Raw genomic sequence first — 24,727 nt, forward strand, 5'->3', positions numbered from 1 at the left:
TACATGAGTGTGAGGATTGTGATCCGCTTCAATAATTAATTGAGCTTTTGGGAGTTGACTGCTTTTTCCCACACTTCTGTGATAGAAGTGTGGTCCCCATTCAAGTGCTGCATAAAAAAAAATCCAGTCAATTCTTAACTCCTTTGCGCCAGTGCCTCCCAGCCCTTTAAGAGTTTCAGAAGCGGGTGGGCTTTTAGGGTCATGTGACCACCGTGATTCGCTCTCACGGCAGTCAGATGATCGGAAAAAGGTCCTGATCGCAAGGGGAGATTGGGACCTTTCCGTGAGACACGGACATATGTGCTGGGAGCGCTCAGGGGGCGCACTCTTAGCACATATGTTTTTTTCTAATAGCACGCAAATATGCGGCCGCTCGGCATCAAGGCCCGGGCACCGAGAGGCAGCATATTTGCGTGCGCTCGGCGTCTAGGAGTTAATTAAGAAAAATCACAACGTCAGAAATTCCAATCTAAACTCACCCTTACAGTTTGTGGGCTATTAATACATTGAGAAACAAATTACTCAATAATAATTACTTGGCTGGTTCGCAACACTGCATGTTGAAATATTTGCTGTGCTTTTGATTTTAGCATCTGCTGTTTGCATGGTGCAAGTGGGGAGGGGGGGGAGAGTGCTAATACGCAAGTTAGCTGATATCTTAAATTGAACATTCTAAATACTTAGTTGCCTGTGCTTGCCTAGATTTAAAGCAAGCTGGATAACACAAACTTGAATGTGTAGAGATCAAAACCTGCACCAGCAACAGGCCGCTGTTTTAAGTGCCTGTTGTCTCACTGACCCCGGCAGGCTCACAAACGTACTGAGCTCCAAACCGTCATCTGATTCAGGCATGCCTCTATTCTACATCACATGCTTTAATGCTCAGTGCCTGAGCAACCAGTCTCCGGATTTAAGAATTATCATATGGTGTCCGCCTAGGCACAATAAAAAACTAATTTATTCAGGGAAGTCTACCCCACCTCCACCTAAGAACTGTACTTGAGTCACCTCCATCTGACCATCCCCTGCAACTATTACCTTTTGTACCATATCCTCCTCCCTTTAGATTGTAAGCTCCATGAACAGGGCCCTCCAATTTCTTCTGTATCGAACTGTATTGTAATTGTACTGTCTCCCTTATATTGTTGGTGCTATATAAATCCTGTATAATAATAATAACAATAACACAGCATTGCTAATGTCCAGTGAAGCCATCCATTTTGAATTGGCAACCCACTGCATCTTTCCAAATGCACCACAAGGCACATATGGGAACCATCTGCACTGCACCACAACAGCTGCTGGTGCCAACATTCATTGTGTAGACATGGTACAATGTTGTCCCTATCAGTAAACCGGTCCAGAGCAAAGTAAAGCATTTGATGTTGGAGAGAGAGAATGATGTAGTCGCTGAAAGAGGCTTGAAAAGATCTGCAGAACTGAGCTTCAAAAGAGAATGAAAAATAGGAGAAAACAGTATTTTATGGGGAAACATCATGAGAGTTGTTTACGGGACAAAGTGCTTTAGCAACCTAAATGTGATCCAGTTACAGATTCCATCTATTTTAAGTAGTGATTTCTGCTCCAGAGAATATTCTAGTGATATGTCAGTGACACCGGAATGATTTTCATGCTTGTAATTTGAGTCATAAAACAGAAAAACTGTAACTTAATATGGGATGTGCACTTTAATACACTTATGTGACTAATACAAGGCCATGTCTTTAGGGACTGATATACTATAAGGCTGTAAAACCAGTCTTCTCAACACCGCACAAAGGATTATTTTTGATTTGGCAGTCACATGGTTGTGAAGTCCATAAAGTTCCATGATATCATGGGGTTTATTTACTAAAGCTGGAGAGTCCAAAATCAGACTCCCTTCTGCATAGAAACCAATCAGTTTCTAACCTCAGCTTGTTCAATGAAGCTTTGGCAATGAAACCTGGAAGCTGATTGGTTTCTATGCAGAAGGGAGTCTGATTTTGGACTCTCCAGCTTTAGTAAATAAACCCCCATTAGTCTACTGACTTTGGTTACACATTTGTACAACAAGACCTATGGTGTTGTCCTTAGTTTCTGGCTGTGGCAGCAGCAGGAAGGACAGAAACCTTTGTGTTCACTGAGGTGCTCCCCTGGAGGTTCTGAGCAGTGCAGGTATAGGTGCCATCATCCCCTGCTCGAGATTCGTCAATACTCAAGATGGTTTGAGACACTTGCAGCAACTGGCCACCTCTTCTGGTCTGGGATTTGCTCTCTCGGACATAAGGAGGTCTACCAATCTGTAGAAGAGGGTATTGTTTGTCAACAATTTTCTTATTCCCAAATGTAAAAAGAATTTATAATATATACAGTATAGCCAAAATGTTTCAATGCTTTGGATAGACTAGGGAAGGCTTAAAACCCTGCCAGGTTAATTTTTTGTTGTCTGTGTTCCTTTGGAAAATTTGCCTCCACTTCCTGTCCCAGACATGCAGAAGGACGTTCGAAGAATTTCCCTTCTTTAACAAGTATCCCCAGAACAGGTGTCCCTTTACCTCTTCTTGTGGGGACAATGCTAACATTTTTGATTTTCCCTCACTTTGTTTCATGGTGACAATGATCACCAGTTACAAATAAGGGTGAATCCCACCAATGAGGACACTAACAGCAATAAAAACAGTAGGTCTAACCCTCCTCCATTCTGTCTCAAAGCTAAAAACAAAAAAAGATTTTACCTAGAGAGACACTTTAATACTGACTGTTTGGTTTAACTACTTGAGCTCTGGAAGGTTTTATCCCCTTCATTAACAGGATATTTTTTTGCAATTCAGCACTGTGCTACTTTAAGTGCCAATTGCATGGTCATGCAACTCTGTACGCAAATGAAAAAAAAATATTTTTTACTTTTAAATTTTTAAAAAATTGTATTTATTTTCATAAATTTAGGCCAAAATGTATTCTGTTACATGTCTTTGGTGAAAAAAAAATCCCAATAAGTGTATTAATTAGTGTGTGCAATAATTATAGCGTCTATAAACTATGAGATATACAGTGAAGGAAATAAGTATTTGATCATCTGCTGATTTTGAATGTTTGCCCACTCACAAATAAATGATCAATCTAAAAAGCGAATGGTAGGTGTATTGTAACACTGAGAGACAGAATAGCAACACAAAATTCAAAAGAAATGCACGTCTAACACATTATGCACTGATTTGCATGTTCATGAGGGAAATAAGTATTTGATCCCCTATCATTCAGCAGGATTTCTGGCTACCAGGTGTCTTTCATACAGGTAACAAGCTGAGATTAGAAGCAGTTTCTTAAAGGGAGTGCTGCTAATCTCATTTTGTTACCTGTATAAAAGACACCTGTCCACAGGAGCAATCAAACAATCAGATTCCAAACTCTCCACCATGGCAAAGACCAAAGAGCTGTCCAAGGATGTCAGGGACAAGATTGTAGACCTACACAAGGCTGTACTGGGCTACCAAACTATCACCAAGCAGCTTGGTGAAAAGGTGACAACAGTTGGTGCAATCTGTTAGACATGCATTTCTTTAGAATTTTTTGTTGCTATTCTGTCTCTCAGTGCTACAATACACCTACCATTTGATTTTTAGACTGATCATTTCTTTGTGAGTGGGCAAACATTCAAAATCAGCAGGGGATCAAATACGCATTTCCTTTACTGTCAACTGTAATTTAAGCAGCTATGACGCTATACTGGTAATGGCAGTGATCAGTGACTTATATTGGGACTGTGATAGTGTGGTGGCCAATCTGGCACTAGCTGACACTGGCTGGGAGGTTCACTATCTGGTTAACTGACACTGACATTAATAGTGACACTAATACCGTGATCAGTGCTAATACTGTGCACTGTCACTGTGCTTATGACACTGGCTGGGATAGGGTTAACATCTAGGGGCGATCAAGGCGTCAATTGTGCGCCTAACACATCTACTGTGTGTAATATGTGCTGCTTTTGCTTGCAGATCTTTCTGTTTTTTCTCCCTGTTTTCCAGGGAGAGGAAGCAGTAAGTTTACTCTTCTCTTTACAGAGTCCTGTGTGTTTGTAAACACAGGAATCCGGACTGTGATTGGACACAGGCGATCAGCAGGTTTCAGCCTAAACCACTGGCTGAAACCTGTTGACAAAACCGCGCTGTGTTTGAACACAGCGCGGGTTGGCAGGGGGTGCACGTGTAAACACTCACAGACCCAGAAGAGGCCAGTCATATATATATATATATATATATATATATACACACATATATGTGACTGAGCCTGCCCCTGCCGCCCCCTGCAGTAAATGTGGCGGCAAGAGGTTAAAGTGTAAAGTCAAGAACAAAAATGTAATATACAGTATTGCACCTTACCGGTCCTTAGATGTGGTAGCTACACTTGTTCCTGGCCAGTTTCCCGCACTGCATTTAAATCACACTGCCCTTGCGATCTGCAGTGGGTGTCAGTGCAAAGTTACTGACACCCAAACGCAGGTCACAAACACTGTGTGTTTGTCTGCACTGAATCATATGGTACAAAAGTACCATGCAATCCGGTTGTAGTGCATTTCCAAAAGTAGTACACCCACTACTTTTGGTACTGTGTGGTGCGATTTCAACCCATTCAAAATGAATGGGCTGAAATCGCACCACACAGGACTGCATGTAAATTGCACAGAAATGCAGCATGTTCCTTTGCAATTCAAATGCTGTTCCTAGTGTGAATGGGCCCTTCAATCGTTGAAAAGACAATCCTTCAAGACAATCCATGAAAACTCATCTCCTCAGGGAGGCCTATCCGCCTTGCACCTAACAACTGAACTTTTACTTTTTCCATCAGGTCTTCCCTCACAAAGAATGCCTTTTGTATCATTTCCCCTTCTCTTTAGAGTGTAAGCTTTCACGAGCAATCCTCTTGTTTTGTATTATTATTTGTTTTATTATTTTGTAACCCTCTTTCCTATTTTGTAATGCACTGAACAACCACTTCTGCTACATAAATCTTGTATAAAAATGATTAACCAATAGAATTGTTGGTCAATTATAATTAAAGTTCGAGGCATTACTGAGTAGCCTATATAAGCATAAAACGAAATGTAAAGACGCTGTCGAACTACAATCAGCTACAGATACTGCAGCTTTTATGCAGTGAAGTGATGCAATTAAAGGCTAATATTGCATCATCTCAGTATACATGCAATTTTCTATTGGTCACCAGTATCAATTGCGCAATATGCAGCTGAAGTTGCATCATAATTTTGAATGGCTTACATCATTAGATGGGTGAATATATCGTGGAAACTAGAGCCAATCAACATTTTTTAGGGTCATTTTCGTTTTCAGCACCCCAAAATTATGTAAGATTAGCTAATTTTATGCCCAAAACTTTTTACCTGTTGAACAGTGTTATCTATTTAAATGAAGGATAGAAGTAAACACTAAAACAGTTATAGTATAGTATAGTATAAGAACAATGAGCTCCATTCACAAATTGTCTTTAGCATACCACACAGCGCTTTTAAAACGTTTTTTGGCATTCACTAAAAAACGCTACTAAAATACCACGACTTATTTTATACAGTTATGCGGTATTTTAGTAGTGAAAACATAAGGTAATTAAGTGCTGTGCAAATTGATGGCACTATATAAGTACCTGAAAAAATAAAAATAAAAAAATAAAAAATTTAAATCCTGGCGTATTTATTAAGAGTAGTAAATACCACGTTTTAAGGAGAAGGCAGCCACTGGTGTCCTTAACAAGCAGTAACTGTGATGATTGTTAAGGAGCCGGCGACCACTGCGTCCTTAGCAATTATTGAGAATGATAATGCATAAAAAAGAAATGCCAGCAATGAAAATGACATGGGGACCTCTTCCATGCTAGGTCAAGGACATCACAAAGGGGTGGTGCCACCCAGTGAAATCACGGGGTGGCACCTGCACTTAGTTTATTTAGCAGCAGGAGACAGCAGAGCTGTCAGAGGGTGGAAGCCTTCGTCAAAAGCGGAGCTTTTTTTTTTTTCAAGTTGGCAGTGGTGGTGGGCATTAGGTGATTGATGATGGATCTAAATCGGGGGCCGTATTTTTATTTTTTTTTTGTTTAATAAAGGACTTGTCAAAAACTGCCTCCTGTGTTTTTTTACAGTACATTTTTTTTGGTGAATGAATAGGTATACCCCATGCTCATTCACATGGGGAGGGGGGGGGAATCTGGTGGCCCCTCTTGTTAATGGAGGCTTCCAGATTCCGATAAGCCCCCCACCCACAGACCACCAGAGCCACCGGCCAGGGTTGTGGGGAAGAGGCCCTTGTCCCCATCGACCTGGGGGCAAGGGGCTTTGGGGACCCAGCCCTAAAGCACTCCCTACATGTTGAGGGCTGTGGCCTGGTATGGTTCAGCAGGGAGATGCACTCGTGCCCCCCCTCCTTCCCTGGCCTGTTCATGCGTTATTTACTGAAAATGTGTCAGGACACCTACATACTCCATGAAATCTGTGAATGGTGCCCAATGATTCCAGGACTGCCTCTTACCTTCTGCCCAGGATAGGTCCAGGTGAAATCTACAGCAATGTCCAGATCACCCAGCACAGTGCAAGTGACAACAAAATTCTCTCCAGCCCGAACTGACTTCACTGATGCTTCAATTGTAGGTTTAGGTGGAGCTGATGGAACTGAAACAGTATACAAATACATATTAGAAACATAGTGAACTGTAAATATGTAAGCCATGTACCAGGGTGGGCTCCCCAGGATACAGTGAAGTCATGAACGAGGAAAGCAACCCCAACACCAGCTTTTGTCACAACAGAATTTTACTTAGATGTGGCAAATAAACAAAACCACAAATGCTGGAAACATACAATAAACTTACATACACCCAGCCCAAAGGCTGAGACCCTTGTGCTGCACAGCACGGCGCCTTCTGATGGATGAAGGTAGAAAGTGTAGTAATTTACCTACTGGCGGGCACAACTAAGCTGCCACACCTTACCTGTTATTACCCTAAAAGAGCAGGAATCAGTGTATGGGTGTACGGTATGGGCTAGCCTGCGGTGCAGCACAACAGCTTACAATCTTACACAAATCTACAGTATTCCCCCTCCCATAACGGGTCCTGTAGCACGTGCCTGAGTATTCCTTCTGAGCAAAACGCCAGTCTGGCTTGAGTTTGTAGGATTTTATCAGCTCTCCAATGTGAAATGTCACTTTAAGTTGTGGAGTCCTTCCAATGATCAGTAACAACACTTGTGGCCTGACACAAACAGAGACCCTAACTAACTAACTATAGACCTGTCTCAGTTTCTGGAGGCGCCAACACTGAAATGAGGTGCGTGCACGATCTTACCGACCCGGGTCTGCCTTGCATCTGCTGGTGACTCAGAACAGATGTCTCTCCAACAAGCATGCGATCTCATTAGCCTTCCTGGCAACGATCTTCCTTTCTCTGAACAGGATCAGCGTCTTGAACACCATCAGCTTCACTCAACTGAATTTCTGATTACGGAGGGCTGTCCTCACATCTGGATGGCATCGGATTCTCAGATCACACAGTTCCCCTTCTCTCTCTCAAGCATAGCTGCTCTCCTCTCCTCTTCCTGTTCACTCTCCAAGTGTAAAAACCCCACCCCTTCATGAATATAGAAATCTCTATGCAGTCTGAGGCTGTGTTAGAAAAAAACAGTGACATCTTGTGGCTAAACTGCAGAATGTCAGTCAGAACGTTTTTAATTTACTTAAATCAGTGTTCAATGAAAGCTGTTTCCCCATCTCACAAATAATTCTCTGCAATATGCTTCAGATTTTTGGATCAGCTGGCTGAAAATCCTTACGGTCTCTGATATTCCTATTTTTTAATAGACTTGGGTTCCACCTTGTAAAAATGCATGCCAAATGTTTCTAGATACTAAGAGCTGCATCGGTATTTCTCAGACTGTGAACTGTAAGGCCTCCTGAACAAAAATTGGGCGTTTAGAACTGGTGAATGGTGCATGAGACTCTAGGTGCTTTGGTGTGGATGGAAGACACTGGGCGCATCATCCAGGCCTGCTGTTAACAACTTATTAAACTCTATGAACGGCTGATAGTTGCTGGATGGGCAGGACGGTGCACAGAGCTGTACTAATGTTAAGGGCAATATGCACCTAGGGATGAATGCTTGGAACACAAGCAACAGGAATTGCAGCCCCATCCAGCTGCAGCAGCTTTCAACCTCTCAAAGTGTTTTACAGGCTGCCAGCAATTGGGCTAGACGGTGCACCTGTGCCTTCCACCCGCACCTAAATGAAACAATCTCATGTACTGGGGCTAAATGCCCGTAGTGCATAAGGCCTAATGCAGGAGTCTCAAAACTTGTCAGTACCAGGGTTCCATTGTGTATTTTACAAATACTTACAGGCCAGAAAAATAACAGTTTTACGAATAATTGAATGCATTTTATGTATTTTTTGTAATCCACATTATATCATTCAAAACAAAAAGAAAGCACTTTAGTCAACCAAAGCAAAGTCCCCTTACATTAGTGATCCCATCAGAATCCCTCCTTACATCAGTGTCCCTCCTTACATCAGTGCACCCATCAAAGTCCCTCCTTCCATTAGTGTCCCTATCAGAATACCCCTTACATCAAGGTGACCATTTGAATACCCCCTTACATCACTGTCCCCCTAGCATCAGTGCCCCTTTCTGAGTCCCACATTATAACAGAGTCTGCCCTTTTATCAGTGTCCCCATCAGAGTTCCCCCTTACATTAGTGTCACCTCCCTTACAGCAAGGTACCCATCAGGGTCCCTTCTTACAGCAGGCTCCCCCTCAGAACCCCCTTACATCAGTGTCCCCATGAGTCCCCCCCTTTGCATTAAGCTCCCCATCAGTGTCCCTCCTTACATCAGTGTCCCCATGAGTCCCCCCCCTTGCATCAAGCTCCCCATCAGGGTCCCCCCTTACATCAGTGTCCCCATGAGTCTCACTCTTACATCAGTGTCCCCATCAGAGACCCCTTTTACATCAGTTTTACCATCAGAGTCACCACGCACATCAGTGTCACCACCAGTGTCTTAGAACCACTTTAAACTCACTGATTCTTTTTACAAAACGTATTTTCTTCATACTTCTGGTTCAAGATAACCTATGCAATAACTTTTTCTTGAGGTTAGAGAATACTTTTTGAAAATATTTTTATGCATTAGATCAAAAAAGAGAGACAACTGAGGAGTAAAGAAGTACAAAGGTAGTAAATTCCTAAAGAGTGACTGTCAGTTGGGCGGTATGGTGCCAGTTTATTGCTACTAAATGTAGCTCCTATACTGCAGGTCCTTTGATGTCAATGACACATATGTACAAGCATTTAAAAATACTCACTGTGGTTCTCCTAGAAAGGAAGCAAAACACAAGCATGACCATCCTGCAGGAGGATAAAGCTGTTAAACCAATACAGGAACCTATGTATTCATTTTTAGGACCTAATAAACTGGTGCTGATCTGATATCACCTGTACAGATCTGACTGCTCCCCCAGACAGACAAGAGCAATAACCCCGATTTTTGTATTACATGGTCAATATAATAAGGAACTAACTCCAATAGTGTGTTTCTTGATGCAGACAGCTCTGATAAATGTCTAACATTAGACCTGTGTATATGGATACTGTAAATAAGGAGTGCCAGCGTTATTAGTCACCGAATAGTCAGGCGGTTTTTGAAAGAGGAATCTGACTGTATTATAGTAAGTATTATTTGGAGAGAACTGAAAAGGAAAAATCTGTACTAAATAGAATCTTTGGGCCTCATGTACACTGCTGCTCCTAAACGGGAGTTTATGAGCTTTGGCGTATTTTTGTCAAAGCTCCTGAACTCAACTCAATCAATGCCTATGTGTCCATGTACACATAAGCTTTTATCAGAGTTTAGGAGCAGCAGAGTTTAGGGGCAGTTAAATGTTCCTCTCTTGAACATAGAAGAATCACATTCTGGAGAGGTACGTTTTGGCCAAAAACCGCTAAATGCAGCAAAAATGCATCTAAACGCTAGCCGCGTTTAGCTCTTGGGCTTTAATTCATGTCATTAGAAAATACTCTGGCCAATCAAATGAATAAACATTGAAGTGCTAAACACAGCTAAATTCGGTACCGCGTTTACACGCGTTTTTGCCGCATTCAACGTTTTTCTGCCAGTTTAATGATAAATAGCTAAGAACAGGGCCAGGCTACATCTCAGCTTTTCTGTGGAAAGGGAGCCACCTGGTGGAACTAGTGAGGGCTATGTAATCGAGAAACCATAAGCAGATGGCTCACTTCTATCTGTTTTAGCAAGGCTTTCAAGGCGTTTAAACATAAATATTGGTTTTATGTCTACAATTCGGTGGTCTGCACGAAATAACAATTGTGGTTTGTATAATTTTTTTCCATCACTGAGACACCCTAGGTGATGTAAGGACCAGGGGCGGACTGTCCATTTGGAAACTCAGGCACTGCCCTAGAGCCCGGGGTCAGTAGGGGGCCCCATGAGATGCCCCTGGTACCTTTTTCATAGGATTTTTTGAGTTTGGGCAAGGACACAGGGGCCCCATGATCCCCTATTGCCCAGGGGCCCCATGAGTTGTCAGTCCGCCCCTGGTAAGGACTTACCTTTTGCTTTAACTAGATCTAAAGCTAAACCTTTTTTCTTTGGATAGAGTAGGAAATGGTTAGACCCTCTGGCAAGTTTCTATTGTTGTCTGTGTCCCCGTTGGGGGTACACGTGCACTCCTGTATGTGTACTATGGCCATTGTCACCAAGAAAGTGAGGGGAAATCCAGAACTTTAGAGTTGCCACCAGGTTAAAATGTAAAGAGAAATCTTCCATTAGTACACCTCTTCTTAAGTAAAGGGAATTCCTGTCACTTTGGGAGATTTCTTTTGCATCTCTAGGACAGGAAGTGAAGGGAAATTTCCCCAATGGTACAAAGACAGATGAAAAATAACCTTTCCCTAGTCTATCCAAAGATTTGGCTATACATACATTTTGGGCTGTATGTATAATAATATTGCATAGTTATCCATCCAGGGAAACTGGTACATTTGTTCTGTGCAAATGGGGCAAAATGTCCTCCATCTATTTCCTCTACAAGTTGAATGGTACTCATTCATAAAATAAAGAGTGGTTTGGGAAAATTTGGCATAAAGGCCCATTAGATAAAGTGGAAGATCGCTCATTTTTTTCTAAGTTCCTCAGCTTCACCAATTGGCCAAACTGCGGTATTTTTCTAAACCACTCTATTTTGTTACTTTCAATACATTTTTATTAGAAAGTATTGAAATACAAACCTTAATTCGAGAATTTGTGCACATGTGTACATAACTCAGGTAACAGCAAAAGCCAAGGTAAGTGATAACACCAAGTAATAATTAGATAGGATAGAAGTCAACAGATATAGTGGAAAATAGATAACTGGTATATGAGCAGCAAATAAATGTCTTGAAGTTATACATGTGGTTGGCTAAATGCAGGCCCGGACGAAATTTGAAGCCTGTGGGGGGGCATGGTTTACTGTACGGTTGGAATAAGCAGGTACCAGGAAGCCCCTTTGGCAAAAGAGTACGAACATATCGGGAAAAGGAGTTGTAGTAGTGAGCAAGATAGGCAGACCAGTATGAAACTGGGAAAGAGATTAGTATCTTGGGTTGAAGAAGGGAAGTAAAAGGTAAGTAGAAAAAAGAAGCATAGGTCTCCACCAAGGCAAACCACTTTATTTTTTTAATAAATAAATAATATTTGACTTGTAGAGGAATGGGAAGGAGAACATTTGATTTTGCACAGAACAAATGTACCAGCAGTTTCACTGGTTGAGTATAACTACACCCCTTAAGTTTGGCCAGGAAACTTTAGTGGAATGTAAATAACTTTAGAAAAATTGCTTGTGTTTACTCTCCTTACTATATCTAGTTCCTTCTTTTCCACTTGAAAACCATAAAGGTTTACTTTAAAATCTTTTATCTTTGAATATGTTCCTTCATCAAACAACTGTGAGATCTTGACTAAGAGTACTTACAGTGCACGTAGATCAACATATACTTGGTGGACATCTGGCGAAGGTTATCAAACTCTGCAATACAATACAGAGAACCGGCAAGAGAAACCTGTGGTTGATATATGACAAATCCCTTCTTCTGATCAAAGGAGATTTTTGCCCCATCCACAGGGATCTGCTCTGGTGGGAACTCTCGGTGCAAGGTTACTTTAGCTAACGGGTTGGTGATCTGGCAGGGTAGCAGAGCTGGTTGTCTTGTGCGCATTTGGACAACCACATAATAATCTTCAGTTGGGACAAAAAGTTCCTGGGGATCTACAAAAGAACAGAACAAAAGTATCATATCTGATTATTCCAGAAATGAATGCAATGGTTACAAAAACATCATATCCCCATGAATTAGACAATTAGATTTTGACATCCCAAACATTATTTGCTCGAGCTTCTCTAAGGCTCCATGCACACTGGCTTAAAAAAAATGCCAGTGCTCTTGGCAGAAAAAAACGCAAACTTTGAGCATTTTTTTGTACTAGCATTTAGGAACGTTTAGCATTTTTTTTCTGCCCGAAAAAAGCTCTCAAAAACTCAAAACAGAAAAAAACCCTAAAATCTGCCTCTAAACGCTTAGCTTAAAAAATGCCTCTAGACTACCTAATGTGCGTGGACACATAGGACAACATCAGTCGCTTCTACAGGCAAAACACTAAACTCCTCTAGGAGATATTTTTTTATAAAGCACGGAGCCTTAAAGTTAATTCCATTCATTACTATAAATACAATTCTACACACTCATTGTTACTCTTTCTAACAGAGAGGCGACCAGTGACTAGTATGGCCTTTGCACCTAATTTACCAATATTTCACCCAAAAACACCAAAGGGGAGATTTACTAAAACTGAAGAGTGCAAAATTTGGTGCAGCTCTGCATTGAAACCAATCAGCTTCCAGGTTTTATTTCCAAAGCTTAACTGAACAAGCTAAAGTTTGAAGCTGATTGGCTACTATATACAGTTGCACTAGATTCTGAGTTATCCAGTTTTAGTAAATCCCCCCCAAGCCTCATCCCTGAGGCCACTGCAAAAATGAGATGTGTGACCAAAACTAAATCTGTTTGTACAAAAATGGACAGTCCCTCGTCTCACTTGATAGTAAAATTTATTGTAACTTGCCATGCTTTCATATAACGAAATGATCTCCATTTATTGTCTTATAGTGGATACAGTCTTAAAGCTGAAGTTTAGGTATGGGAATTTTTACATATGTAGTGCTACCCCCTTGAAAGCTTGAAGTTTTGGGTCCCCCTTATTTCCTGCACAGGGGACACGCATTTTCCAGACACGAGAAACAGTCCATGGGCTTGCTTTTTTTAATACTTATTAGGAGATTTAAATTGGATAGGGTAAAGGGGTTATAGGATACCCAAGCTGATTGAAGAATAACGAATGAGGACAATTTCCTTCTAGACTACTAAAACAATTGCAGGTATTTGACTGAGTTCCAGCCGGAACCATGACAGTCTTTAGCAAAGTGACAGCTTGCAGAAGCTCTGAGTTCCCTTAAGTAGATTTTTAGCAAAGTCCCACCTTGTAGGAGCTCTTAGTCCCCTAAGTCAACACAATACCAGCCCACCTGGCTACGGTATCCGATACCAGGACAAAGGATTGGGTAAGCTATAAAATGTCCCCTGAAGACTTGCCAAGAACTTGCATCCAGCAGACTTCTCCCTTCTAGGCCCTGGGGTGTAGAAGTACTTGCACTGTCCTTGTCTTGCATCTGTGGATAGGCCTTCTGCTGGGCTGGTTTCTCTCCAACCTATGTAGGCTGTCCTTCCCTAGTGAACTGCAGGGCAATGGACCTCCCCACTTCGGCTTTCCTCTTTCCTCCAATCTCCCTGGAGGCAGAACCACCCTTTTCTGGGGCCCTCTCCCAGGCTACACAACAGCACTTCACTCCTCCATCTTTCATCCGACTCCCCTGCTAGCCAGGCTCTGTCATATTTATGGGCTGGTCTGCCACACTGCCAGGCCTCCTGCCTGGGATTGATCACACTCCCATTAATATGCAGATCAGCCCCTCCTCACCTCCCCCTACTGAATTCTAGGAGGTTCTCCAAGCTTCTAGAGCAGGGGGAGGTACCAGAGGACTGACCTGTAGAGCCCTCCAGTTTAACCTGAAGTAACCCTCTGTCTAAACCCAGACTTCTATCAAACCTCTAACTACTTTTAGCAACTATGTATACTAGAGGGCACTACACATAGTTACATTGGTCCAAGTAGGTATGTGCCATACCTATGGGATCCCCATGGAAGCCGGAAATCACTGTAATAGACACCTATACTGCAGTGATTGCCACTGTCTTCTAGGTCCTGGCAGTAGCTGCCCTGCTGTTTAATGAACACATGAGGTTGCTTGCTTGGCTCTGGCGCTATTCAGAAAGCACTTTGCAATTTTTCAATGACTGCAAAGATTGAGACGTCATCGCCCTATTGCTTCACCTTATCCAATCAGAGAAGGCTTTGCATTCATTGATTAAAATGCAAAGTTTTCTCCACATGGCACCCATGACAAGTGAGTGACCTTTTGTGTTCATAATGCAGCAGGGCAGCTGCAGTTGTGCCTGCTACAGTGATTTCCAGCTTCCATGGGATCCCACAAGTATGGAACATACATACTTACTTCGATCCAATCTGGACCAATGTAACTATGTAAACAGTGCCATACCTACAGTATACTTCAGTTTATATCCTAAACAAAGTACCTAGGCAATATTGATTTTATAATCAATTGTAAATAACATACTGCATACAGCTAAAATCTAAAAGTTATTTTTTATCTATAATAAGTTAAAAAGAGAGTAGAATAATCCCAGATGGCTTTGTATTACACTTCGTAAATATAATAAACATACAGTATATACCTGGAGTATGTGCTTGACACTTATTAGGGCCAAGGAAGCTACATAGTTGAGTGTTGAAATGTCTTTAACAGAACAGAACAAGTAAAGTTGAGTGTGACTAACTACTACTATGTATACCATGACCTGGATAAATGAGAATCTTCACAGGCACACAGTTATACCAGTGATTGTCAACTTATTAACTAAAGGGAACCTTACCTGTGACAAACACAAATGTCTTGCCAGTCTTCTCCTCTCCACCATGGCAGCCATCTCCAGTACACTGATACCCACCACAGCTGAATTCACCAGTATCCGCTGCAGTAGTGTTCAACACAATGAGCTGACTGTACCGGCCGAAGTGTTTAATCCTGTAAGGGGAAGGCTCGACAGGTTAGCAGGTGCCTTTGCAATAACTTTACATTGAATGAGACAGATTTGCAATGAAAGCACTGTGTGAATGTTGGATTACAGAAAGAGAACGCTGTGCATCACATAATTCTAGCCTGCAGCAAACTTACAATAACTTTGACTTCTTTAGGAAGAGTCAATTCCTTAGCACAGCCCTCTCCCTACTGCCATAACAATCTCCTTTTCTGGGAGCTTTTAGTTACTGTCTGTGTTGGCCCAACTACCTCTCATCACCTTCCTAAAAATAATTTTTATTTAGCTGTCTGGGGTGAAGTGAAGGGGAATACCATAGCGTTTCACTTGTGTGATAGCCCCTCGTCTGCTGGGGTTGCGGACATCACATCCAAGATGGCGACACCCAGCAACATTCTCAGGGCTTTTGGATGTCTACATAAGGGATACATTTACAGATAAATAACACGCATAAAAGATGTTATATGCACATTTAATTCTATTGTAAGGTTGTTGTTGAACTGAATGGTCTAACATCAGCGTCTCTTCAACACAGACTTATACTTGTTTCATTTACTTGAGTCTTCCCTCGTCATCCTCATGCAGGTAGTGCGGGTAGTTCCATCGGACTGAGGTCCCCTTGCAGCGCAGATCCAAGGTTTGACCGACCTTCACAGTAATTGTGTCACCAACCTGCTGGAACTTCCCTCTCTGCATGACTTGGGAGAGGATGGACCCTCCTGCCTGGTTCTGGGCTGGAGATGCTGGGGGTTTGACTTTTGGTGGACGTTTTATGACATCCTGCTTAGGTTTCTTAGTTGTAGATTTGGTAGACACCCCAACCAATTTCTTCTCGGCAGTTCTATCTGGTTTAGTTTTGATTTCACATTTAGCTGCAAAGCAAAATAAAGTGATATTAAACAGTAAATTTTGCTGGATTTTCATGCAACAACATTTATTAAACTGAAAATCTATGGGATGGTTGGAAACTCATGGGTTTTGTTAGCATGCTGTTTTTACAGACATAGATGTAACAACAATTCTCATATATTATATTTTAATTAGTAGATTTGCCACTAGGTGGTAATGTGTAATGCCTGCATAACGTAATGTTCTTTTTAGTGGAACTACATGATTGTAATGTAATTTCCTTTTGAAGGGCTTAGCCATTTGTCCAGAAACAGGTTTTTATCGCAGTCCTGCACACTGCTGGGGAGAGTTCACCACATTTCATGTCTGTGTGACAGCAGGCAAGAAATGAGGGGTGCAATTGTCACTGGGACCCCCACTGGTAATGAAGTTTAAGCCCCCAACACTGGTGTTCACTTGTAGTGAAATTTAAGCCCCCTGCATTGGTGTTCAAAAAGCAAGTGCTCAGTATTGATGGGTGTTAACCCAAGGTTGAGATACCTACATCCTAATTATCTATTCAAAAGAGTATGTTTTATACCTACTCTTGTTATTCCTAGTTGAAATTGGATAGAGCCATGATATGGTGTTTATTCTAAAATAATCTTCATTATATGCATATAGGCAGTTATGGCCTTTAGACTTGCTCCCATGTTCATCCCAGGGGAACTTTGTTTGATGCCTCACTGTGGTCTGGCTCTTTAGATCCATCCAGTGCCCTGGGGTAAGTGCCAAGACAGTCATCATTTACAATGCACCCATATTATGTTATGATAAACTGTATTATGTTTTTTGATGTTGTATTATTTGTATATTTTTTGTTTTGTTATAGAACCATATTCCCTCAACATACTCCTGAAGAAGTGGGAAACCGCAAAACATATTGAGATTGGCTGACTACAGACTCAACTTTACTTTGGAATAACAGCTTGTAGGTGTGAGACAGCACCATTGGTGTGATTGTAGTACAGCCTACTCAGAGGGATTTTTAAACAAGCAATGTTGTTTTAATATTATATCTTTCTGTAATAAAAGTATGAGGTTTTAACCTGTAGATGTTTGTCTTTGTCAGTACCAAGAAAATCCTGCTGCCCCCATTGTTCTCTAGATCCCGTGCATTGGTGGTCAGTAGCAGTGAATTTTCTTCCATTCTGCAATGGTGGTCAGTAGTAGTGAATTATCCCCCATCCTGCAATGGTGGTCAGTGGCAGTGAAAGTTAACACCCTCCATCTCTCCCTCATTGATGGTTATAGCAGTTAAATTTAACCCCATCCTTACATTAGTGGTCAATGACAGTGAGAGTTAACCCCTCCTGCCTTGCTGGTCACTGGCAGTGAAATTTAACTTCTTCCGCCTGCATCAGTGGCAGTGAAATTTAACCTATCCTCTGGTGCATTGGTGGTTATGGAAGTAAAATGTAACCACACACACACACACACATTGGTGGTCAGTGGCAGTGGGAGTTAACCCTCCATCTCTCCTTGAATTGGTGGTAATAGTACTGAAAGTTAACCTTCCATTCCCCTTCTTCCCTGGGGAATTGGTGGTCATGGCAATAAAAGTTAACTCCCATCCTTTCACTGGTGGTAGCTTACCCATCCCATGCTCCCGCATCACTCTCTCCGTCTCCCCAGGTCAGGATTTTAATTATACTGTGGCAGGGGCGGACTGACAACTCATGGGGCCCCCGGGCAATAGGGGATCATAGGGCCCCTGTGTCCTTGCCCAAACTGAAAAAAGCCTGTGAAAAAAGGGACCAGGGGCATCTCATGGGGCCCCCTACTGACCCCGGGCCCTCGGGCAGTGCCCAAGTTTCCAAATGGTCAGTCCGCCCCTGTACTGTGGGCGTCTGACACTGACAACTGCTTTGCTTTAAATACTTTTTACTGAGGTACTTGGACAATACAGGTACGTCTCTCATCAATCTTCCTACACATGTACAATCAGCTCACATAATTTGGCTGAGGTAGAATTGGCTGTACTACTGAACATAACACGATTTTCCCAAAAGATAAGGTGCATGAACAACAGTGCAGCCTATACCTGTGTAATGTCCATAGCAACAAAGTCCATAAATACTGGAACTCTTGAAGATAGACCCTTTTAAAGGGATTAGCAGAAGTAGAGAAGAAATCACATTGCAGAAGTCTGTCCTAACCAACAAACTCCCATAGGTCAACAGGCCCAACATTCCCAGGCCAAGCCTCTGCAGATATACTATATTTCTAAAAGTATTGGGACACCCCTACAAATTATTGGATTCAGGTGTTCCAATCACCTCCATGGCCACAGGTGTAAAAAATCAAGCACCTAAACATGCAGACTGCAATATTTGTGAAAGAATGGTTTGCTCTCAGGAGCTCAGTGAATTCAAGAGTGGTACCGTGATAGGTTGCCACCTGTGCAATAAATCCATCTGTAAAACTTCCTTGTAACTAAATATTCCACAGTTAACTCTTAGTGGTATTATAACAAAGTGGAAGCAACTGGGAACAACAGAAACTCAGCCACAAAGTGGTAGGCCATGTAAAATGACAGAGTGGGGTCAGTGCATGCTGAAGCACACAGTGCACAGAAGTCGCCAACTGTCTGCAGAGTCAATAGCTAAAGACCTCTAAACTTTGTGCGGCCTTCAGATTAGCACAACAGTGCATAGAGAGCTTCATGGAATGGGTTTCCATGGCCAAGCGGCTGCATCCAAGCATCCAAGCCTTGGATCACCAAGAGCAGTGCAAAGTGTCAGATGCAGTGGTGTAATGCACACCACCACTGGACTCTAGAGCAGTGGAGACATGTTCACTGGAGTGAGGAACATGCTGCTCTGGCAATCTAATGGACATGTCTGGGTTTGGCAGTTTCCAGCAGAACGGTACTTGCCTGACTGCATTGTGCCAAGTGTAAAGTTTGGTGGAGGAGGGATTATGGTGTGGGGTTGTTTGTCAGGGGTTGGGCTTGGCCCCTTAGTTTTAGTGAAGGGAACTCTTAAGGCATCAGCATACCAAGATATTTTGGACAATTTCATGCTCCCAACTTTGTGGGAAACATTTGAGGATGGCCCCTTCCTGTTCCAACATGACTGCGCACCAGTGCACAAAGCAAGGTCCATAAAGACATGGATGAGAGAGTTTGAGGTGGAGGAACTTGACTGGCCTGCACAGAGTCCTGACCTCAACCTGATAGAACACCTTTGGGATGAATTAGAGTGGAGACTGTGAGCCAGGCCTTCTCGTCCAAAATCAGTGCCTGACCTCACAAATGCGCTTCTGGAAGAATGGTCAAACATTCCCATAGACACACTCCTAAACCTTGTGGACAGCCTTCCCAGAAGAGTTAAAGCTGTTATAGCTGCAAAGGGTGGGCCAACTCAATATTGAACCCTACAGACTAAGACTGGGATCCCATTAAAATTCATGTACATATAAAGGCAGGCTTCCCAATACTTTTGGTAATAAAGTGTATATATACACCAAAACAGACAGGATGCAACACATCTGCAGAGGTCACACACAACCTGACCCCTGTAGCAATCAGCCAAAATATTTAAGTGACATTACCCCATAAATACAGTAACAATAGAAAAATAACCAAAAAGTAACAAAAACATTTAGAACCTGCTTACAGGCGGAGATAACTCCAGCCTTAGAACTATCTCTCTCATTCAGTTCCAGCACCTGGAACCCTGCTTCCACTCTGCTTCCTGTGCCCAACAGACCGCAGGTAGAGGGCCTGAGGGCTGTGTGTAGCCCATGAGCTGTGTGTTGGGTGCCAGAGTTCTAGGTCCTGCTCTGTTGTCACTGGACCAGGTGAAAAGCAGCCCAGCTCTCCTGTTTGGATGCCAGTAATGTAAAAGAGAAGCTAAAATACCTCCCATGCTTAGGTCCTGTTGCTTTGCCTCAAAGAATCCCACCTAGGCACACAAGCCTCGGGCAGTCAACCCATGTAAGAGAAAGGGAGAACAAGCACTATTTCCACCTGCTCAGTTGAGTTCCATGCCGATCAGAAGCTCTGGGAGCATCCAGAACAACCCACCAGCATGTCCACAGATTCCACCATCCACCATCTCGCGGTCTGGGACCGGTATTGATGACAGCCATATACACAGCAATATATGCTCAGTTACATCTTCCTTTGTGAGTGCATCTGTTTATGACCATTAAACGTTGTTCTTAATACTACACCTAGATGGCGCTTGTTCTTCCTTTCTCTTGGTTCACTTCACAGAGTCATCTCCTGCTTTAATTTACAAGCTGCCTCCTAGTGGATGTATTTGACCTAAAAAGGTCTCCTTGGACTGTATTTATCCAAGGTTAATGACAATTTTTTTTGCCTTGTTGCACTCATTTTGTTGATTATTATTCAACCCATGTAAGCACTTCATATGTATTGCTGAAGATAGTTTGTGTCTGTGCCATTAAGTGCCATATATATATATTTCAAGCGTTTATAAAATTTGTTTTTTGGGATAGAGTAAGGGAGGTTTTAAACCTCCTCCAAGATGCTTTTTTTTTGCTGTCTGTGTGTAACTGAGACCATTTTCCTTCACTTCCTGGGCCATAGACACAACAGGAAGTTGGAGAAAATCTCCCAAAGTTCAGGGAATTTCCTGCTTAGTGGTCCCTGGAATAAATGCTCCTGTTGGGAGTTTTCCCCTCACCTCTTTTTGTGGAAGCAACTCTAAAAATGTTGGTTTCAGGTGATAATGGTCACCACTACAACTAGAGGAATGAATCTCCCCAGTAGGGACAAAGGCAGAAATAAACTTGACAAAGGATTTAACTTTTCTCCACCCTATCAAAAAAAAAAAGTATGAATATAGAGCTGCATAACATTTTCAGAGGCAAATAAACATATATAATTATAGGAAATACATATAAACACAGTTTAGATAGTAATAACACATTTATATATGTACCTATCCCTTTAAATCTTAAGTTTAGGTATGATATTTTATTGCATAGTTACATTGGTTCAGATTGGACCAATAGACGTATAAACCATGGCTGATCCCTGTGAAAACTGCAATTCACTGTAGTAATTGTTGCTGCTACTAAAGTAATAGCAGCAGTCTTCCGGGTCCAGTGCCGAGCAGCTGCCCATCTGCATACTAAACACCAGGGCCTCTTGCTTGGCACTGCCACCTTATACAAAATGGCTTGTTTTTTTTTCAATTAATACAAGGTGTTCTTTGATTGGACAAGGTGGAGATTGTGACATCACTATTCCACCTCTCCACCTTGTCAAACCAGAGAAGGGCTTGTATTAATTGAAAAAATACAAGGCTTTCTATGAATGGGGGGAGTGCCAAGTGAGCAACCCCCTGTGGCTACTATGCAAAGGGGCTACCACTGGGCGCTAGCCCTGGAAGAGTGTTGCTGTCACTGTGCTAGAAGCAACTACTATGGTAATTTGCAGCTTCCACGGGGGTCACTCAGGGATGGGATATGCATACTTAGTACAGGATGGACCAATGTGATTTTGCAATAAAATTCATATTTAAAGGGTAACTTCACTTTCATGGGAAAAAATAGCAAATTAAACAAATAATATAGCATAAACAAGTGCTACACGAGCCATATTGTAATTAAATGTTAATAAAAATTACCTTTCCTTTTCAACCTGCAGCATTGTACTTTTCTTTTATCAAAGATTTTATTAAGCATGTTAAAAGAAACATACAGATCATGACACATCGTATGATACAAAGCGACAACAATCAATAAAGGCAGCACTGTACTTTTCTATAACATGCAATACAATATGGCAACCTGGAGGCATTGTGTACACAGATGGTGTACAGAATCCCCCACCAGAAATCTAATTTCCTGCTTGTGTGATTGGTTCACAGATTTTCCCAGAAGTCTACACTGAGATACAAATCAGATTTTCAGCATCACCTGCAACAAAAATGTCATTTTTGTTAAGATACTCCCAAAGGGAAATCAAGTCTAAGGCTAGGTTCACATCTGTGCAGGTGGTGGTGCTGTAGGACCCACACAAATACCGGCAGCCGCAACCACCCACACAGAAAAATGCGGCATCCATAGGCGGGTGCCATTAATCCGAATGGCACGCCGCCCGCACTGGAAATTGCAACCGCACTAGAAATCTCGGTTCCTGTGTGGGCTGTGATTTAAAAAATAGTGTTCTTCTTTCCTGCATTTTTTGGGGCACAGCAGCCCATTCAAATGAATAGGCTCTCGTGCCCATGCAAATCACAGCCCGCATGGCCGCACAGGTGTGAACCTAGCCTCAAGGGATTAAATGCAGGTCCTGCCACTTTCCTCATTAGAACCCTGCCAGTGCAGCAGCTGATCAATAATTATAGAGTCACTGCCATTCACATTCATTTTGCACATAGACACAGACAAACAGCTATTTCTTTAGAATAACAAAAGGTAGGAATCCGGAAAAAAGTTTGTTAAAATCCCTGCAATGTACATAGATTACCCAAAGGGGAATGATTTTTCTCAACAAAAGTTACTCTTTAAAGCTGGGTTCACACTGATGTGGTGCGGAATACGCAGCGTTTTTTGTGCAAATTCCGCACCGCATCAGAATCGCACCCCGTTCATGCGAACCGATGTGGGTGTGCATGTTAAGTTAACAACACCCCGAAATCAGTCTGCAAAACGCGGTGCGATGTGCAGAATCGGATCGCAGAGGTGTGAATACCCATGCGATCTGATTCTAGTGCGGACCCAAAAAAGGGTCCTGCACCTTTTTGGTGCGGGTGCGGTGCGATTTGAACCATACATAATGTATGGCTCCAATCGCACCGCACACAAATTGCATGTGATTTGCACAGGAATGCGGTGCGGTTCCTGTGCAAATCACATGCGATATACCGCACCGCATTAGTGTGAACCTAGCCTAAACTTCACCTTTAAAGAGACAATAAACATTAGCGATAAACTAAGTAAAAGAACATTTACCCTATCAGGTGAGAAATACGTGTTCTTAGCATTGGTGACTTTTTTCTGAAGCTGCAGGATCTGTAGTTGTATCATTTACCATTACTTCACTACTTGGGGAGTCACAGATCTGGGGAAAGGATGTGAGTATTAGGTATCCCAAGTCTTCACTGGGTGCATGCTTGCTTTGGATCATTGGTGTCACGCTGATAAAGTCAGTAATTGTGGTTTCTATATTTAAAATGTTTAAAGAAGAATGTGTAAAGGATCAGCGAAAGATGATGGCCCCATACACATAGGCCTCATAATGGGGCTTTCGTCACTAACTAAATTCATGCTCATTCTGCTTATTCTTTTTTGAGTCATTTTTAGTCGTCCTTTAAATAAGCCTGCTTGAGTGAGATCGGTGGTGTGTGCATGCCCCATACAATAGCTCCTCTGTTATTTGATGTATAGGAATGCACACGGCACACGCACACATACTACACTCAGGTCTAAGTATCCGCTATGCCAGAGACAGACAGGAATGACGGACAGACAGGGCTTACCTAGCAGAATGAGGGTTGGCAGAAAAATCAGCAGAACTTTGTAATCCATGACTGCAGAAGTGAGAAGGCTGGAAATTCCACTGTTCAGTGTGAGAGTCGTGTGTCCTGCCAGTGGTGGATGGTCAATGGATTCCACACTGCCAGGGAGGAGGGGAGGTAACCCGAGGGGACATGGTGGGGAGGTGATGAGAGGGAATGAAGGGGTAGGATTGTATTCCCTGCAAATATTCCCTTCAGGTTTAGTTAGAACATTTGTTACTAGTTACCGACACGCAGGGACAGTTTATCATTAGATTTTTTGTCCGTGGAAATATTCCTCCATAGGGGTAGATTTACTAATATTGGAGCACTTAGAATCTGGTGCAGCTGTACATGGTAGCCAATCAGCTTCTAACTTCAGCTTGTTCAATTAAGATTTAACAATAAAACCTGGAAGCGGATTGGTTTCTGTGCAGAGTTGCACCAGATTTTTGCACTCACCAGTTTTAGTAAATAACCACCATGGTGTGAAAAATGGACCAACAGTAAATTTGGAGAATGAAATATGAATTTATTTACAACCGATAACGTGTTTAAGTACATATTTCTGAAAGATAGCATGAATTGAGATAGAAGAGAGATAAAATATAGATAGATAGAATACAGGATAGATAGTCAAGTATACAGTAGATTGATAATAAAAATTAAACCTTAAAATATTTATAGTGTAGCACAAGAACAATGATTCCAGGGCTGCCTCTTACCCTCTGCCTGGGGTAGGTCCAGAAAGAAAGAAATCCACAGAGACAGTGTACACTGTACATTGCTAAAAAAGGAGAAAGAAAAGAAAACTCAGAGACAGTGTAAACTGTGTGGTATGGTGCGTTGCATTTCTAAAAAAGGAGAAAGAAAAGAAAAACAGTGTAAACTGGGCGTTGTGGTGCGTTGCATTTCTAAAAAAGGAGAAAGAAAACTCAGAGACGGCATAAACTGTGTGTTGTGGTGCATTGAATTGATAAAAAAGGAGAAAGAAAAGAAAACTCAGAGATGGTGTAAACTCTGTGTTGTGGTGCATTGCATTGCTAAAAAAGGATAACGAACAGAAAACTCAGAGATGGTGTAAACT

The 24,727-nt window shown here is 42.1% G+C and overlaps 1 protein-coding gene across 1 annotated transcript; it reads right to left on the reverse strand.

Annotated features, from left to right (window-relative positions):
- Window positions 1–1,669: 1,669 nt before the first annotated feature.
- On the reverse strand, window positions 1,670–23,778 carry LOC149457998 (platelet-derived growth factor receptor-like protein). The gene is made up of 6 exons (XM_089682795.1): window positions 23,623–23,778; window positions 15,831–16,146; window positions 15,110–15,261; window positions 12,016–12,309; window positions 6,522–6,661; window positions 1,670–2,282 (listed from the first exon to the last, which is right to left on the reverse strand). Exons 1-6 carry the CDS (start codon window positions 23,669–23,671, stop codon window positions 2,073–2,075), a joined length of 1,161 nt encoding a protein of 386 aa, XP_089538921.1. The 5' UTR covers window positions 23,672–23,778; the 3' UTR covers window positions 1,670–2,072.
- Between the last annotated feature and the right edge of the window lie 949 nt (window positions 23,779–24,727).

This window comes from Staurois parvus, unplaced genomic scaffold (assembly GCF_062004578.1).
Source record: "Staurois parvus isolate SC_StPar_1 unplaced genomic scaffold, SC_StPar_1.0 ptg000298l, whole genome shotgun sequence".
In the NCBI taxonomy this organism is placed as follows: domain Eukaryota; kingdom Metazoa; phylum Chordata; class Amphibia; order Anura; family Ranidae; genus Staurois; species Staurois parvus.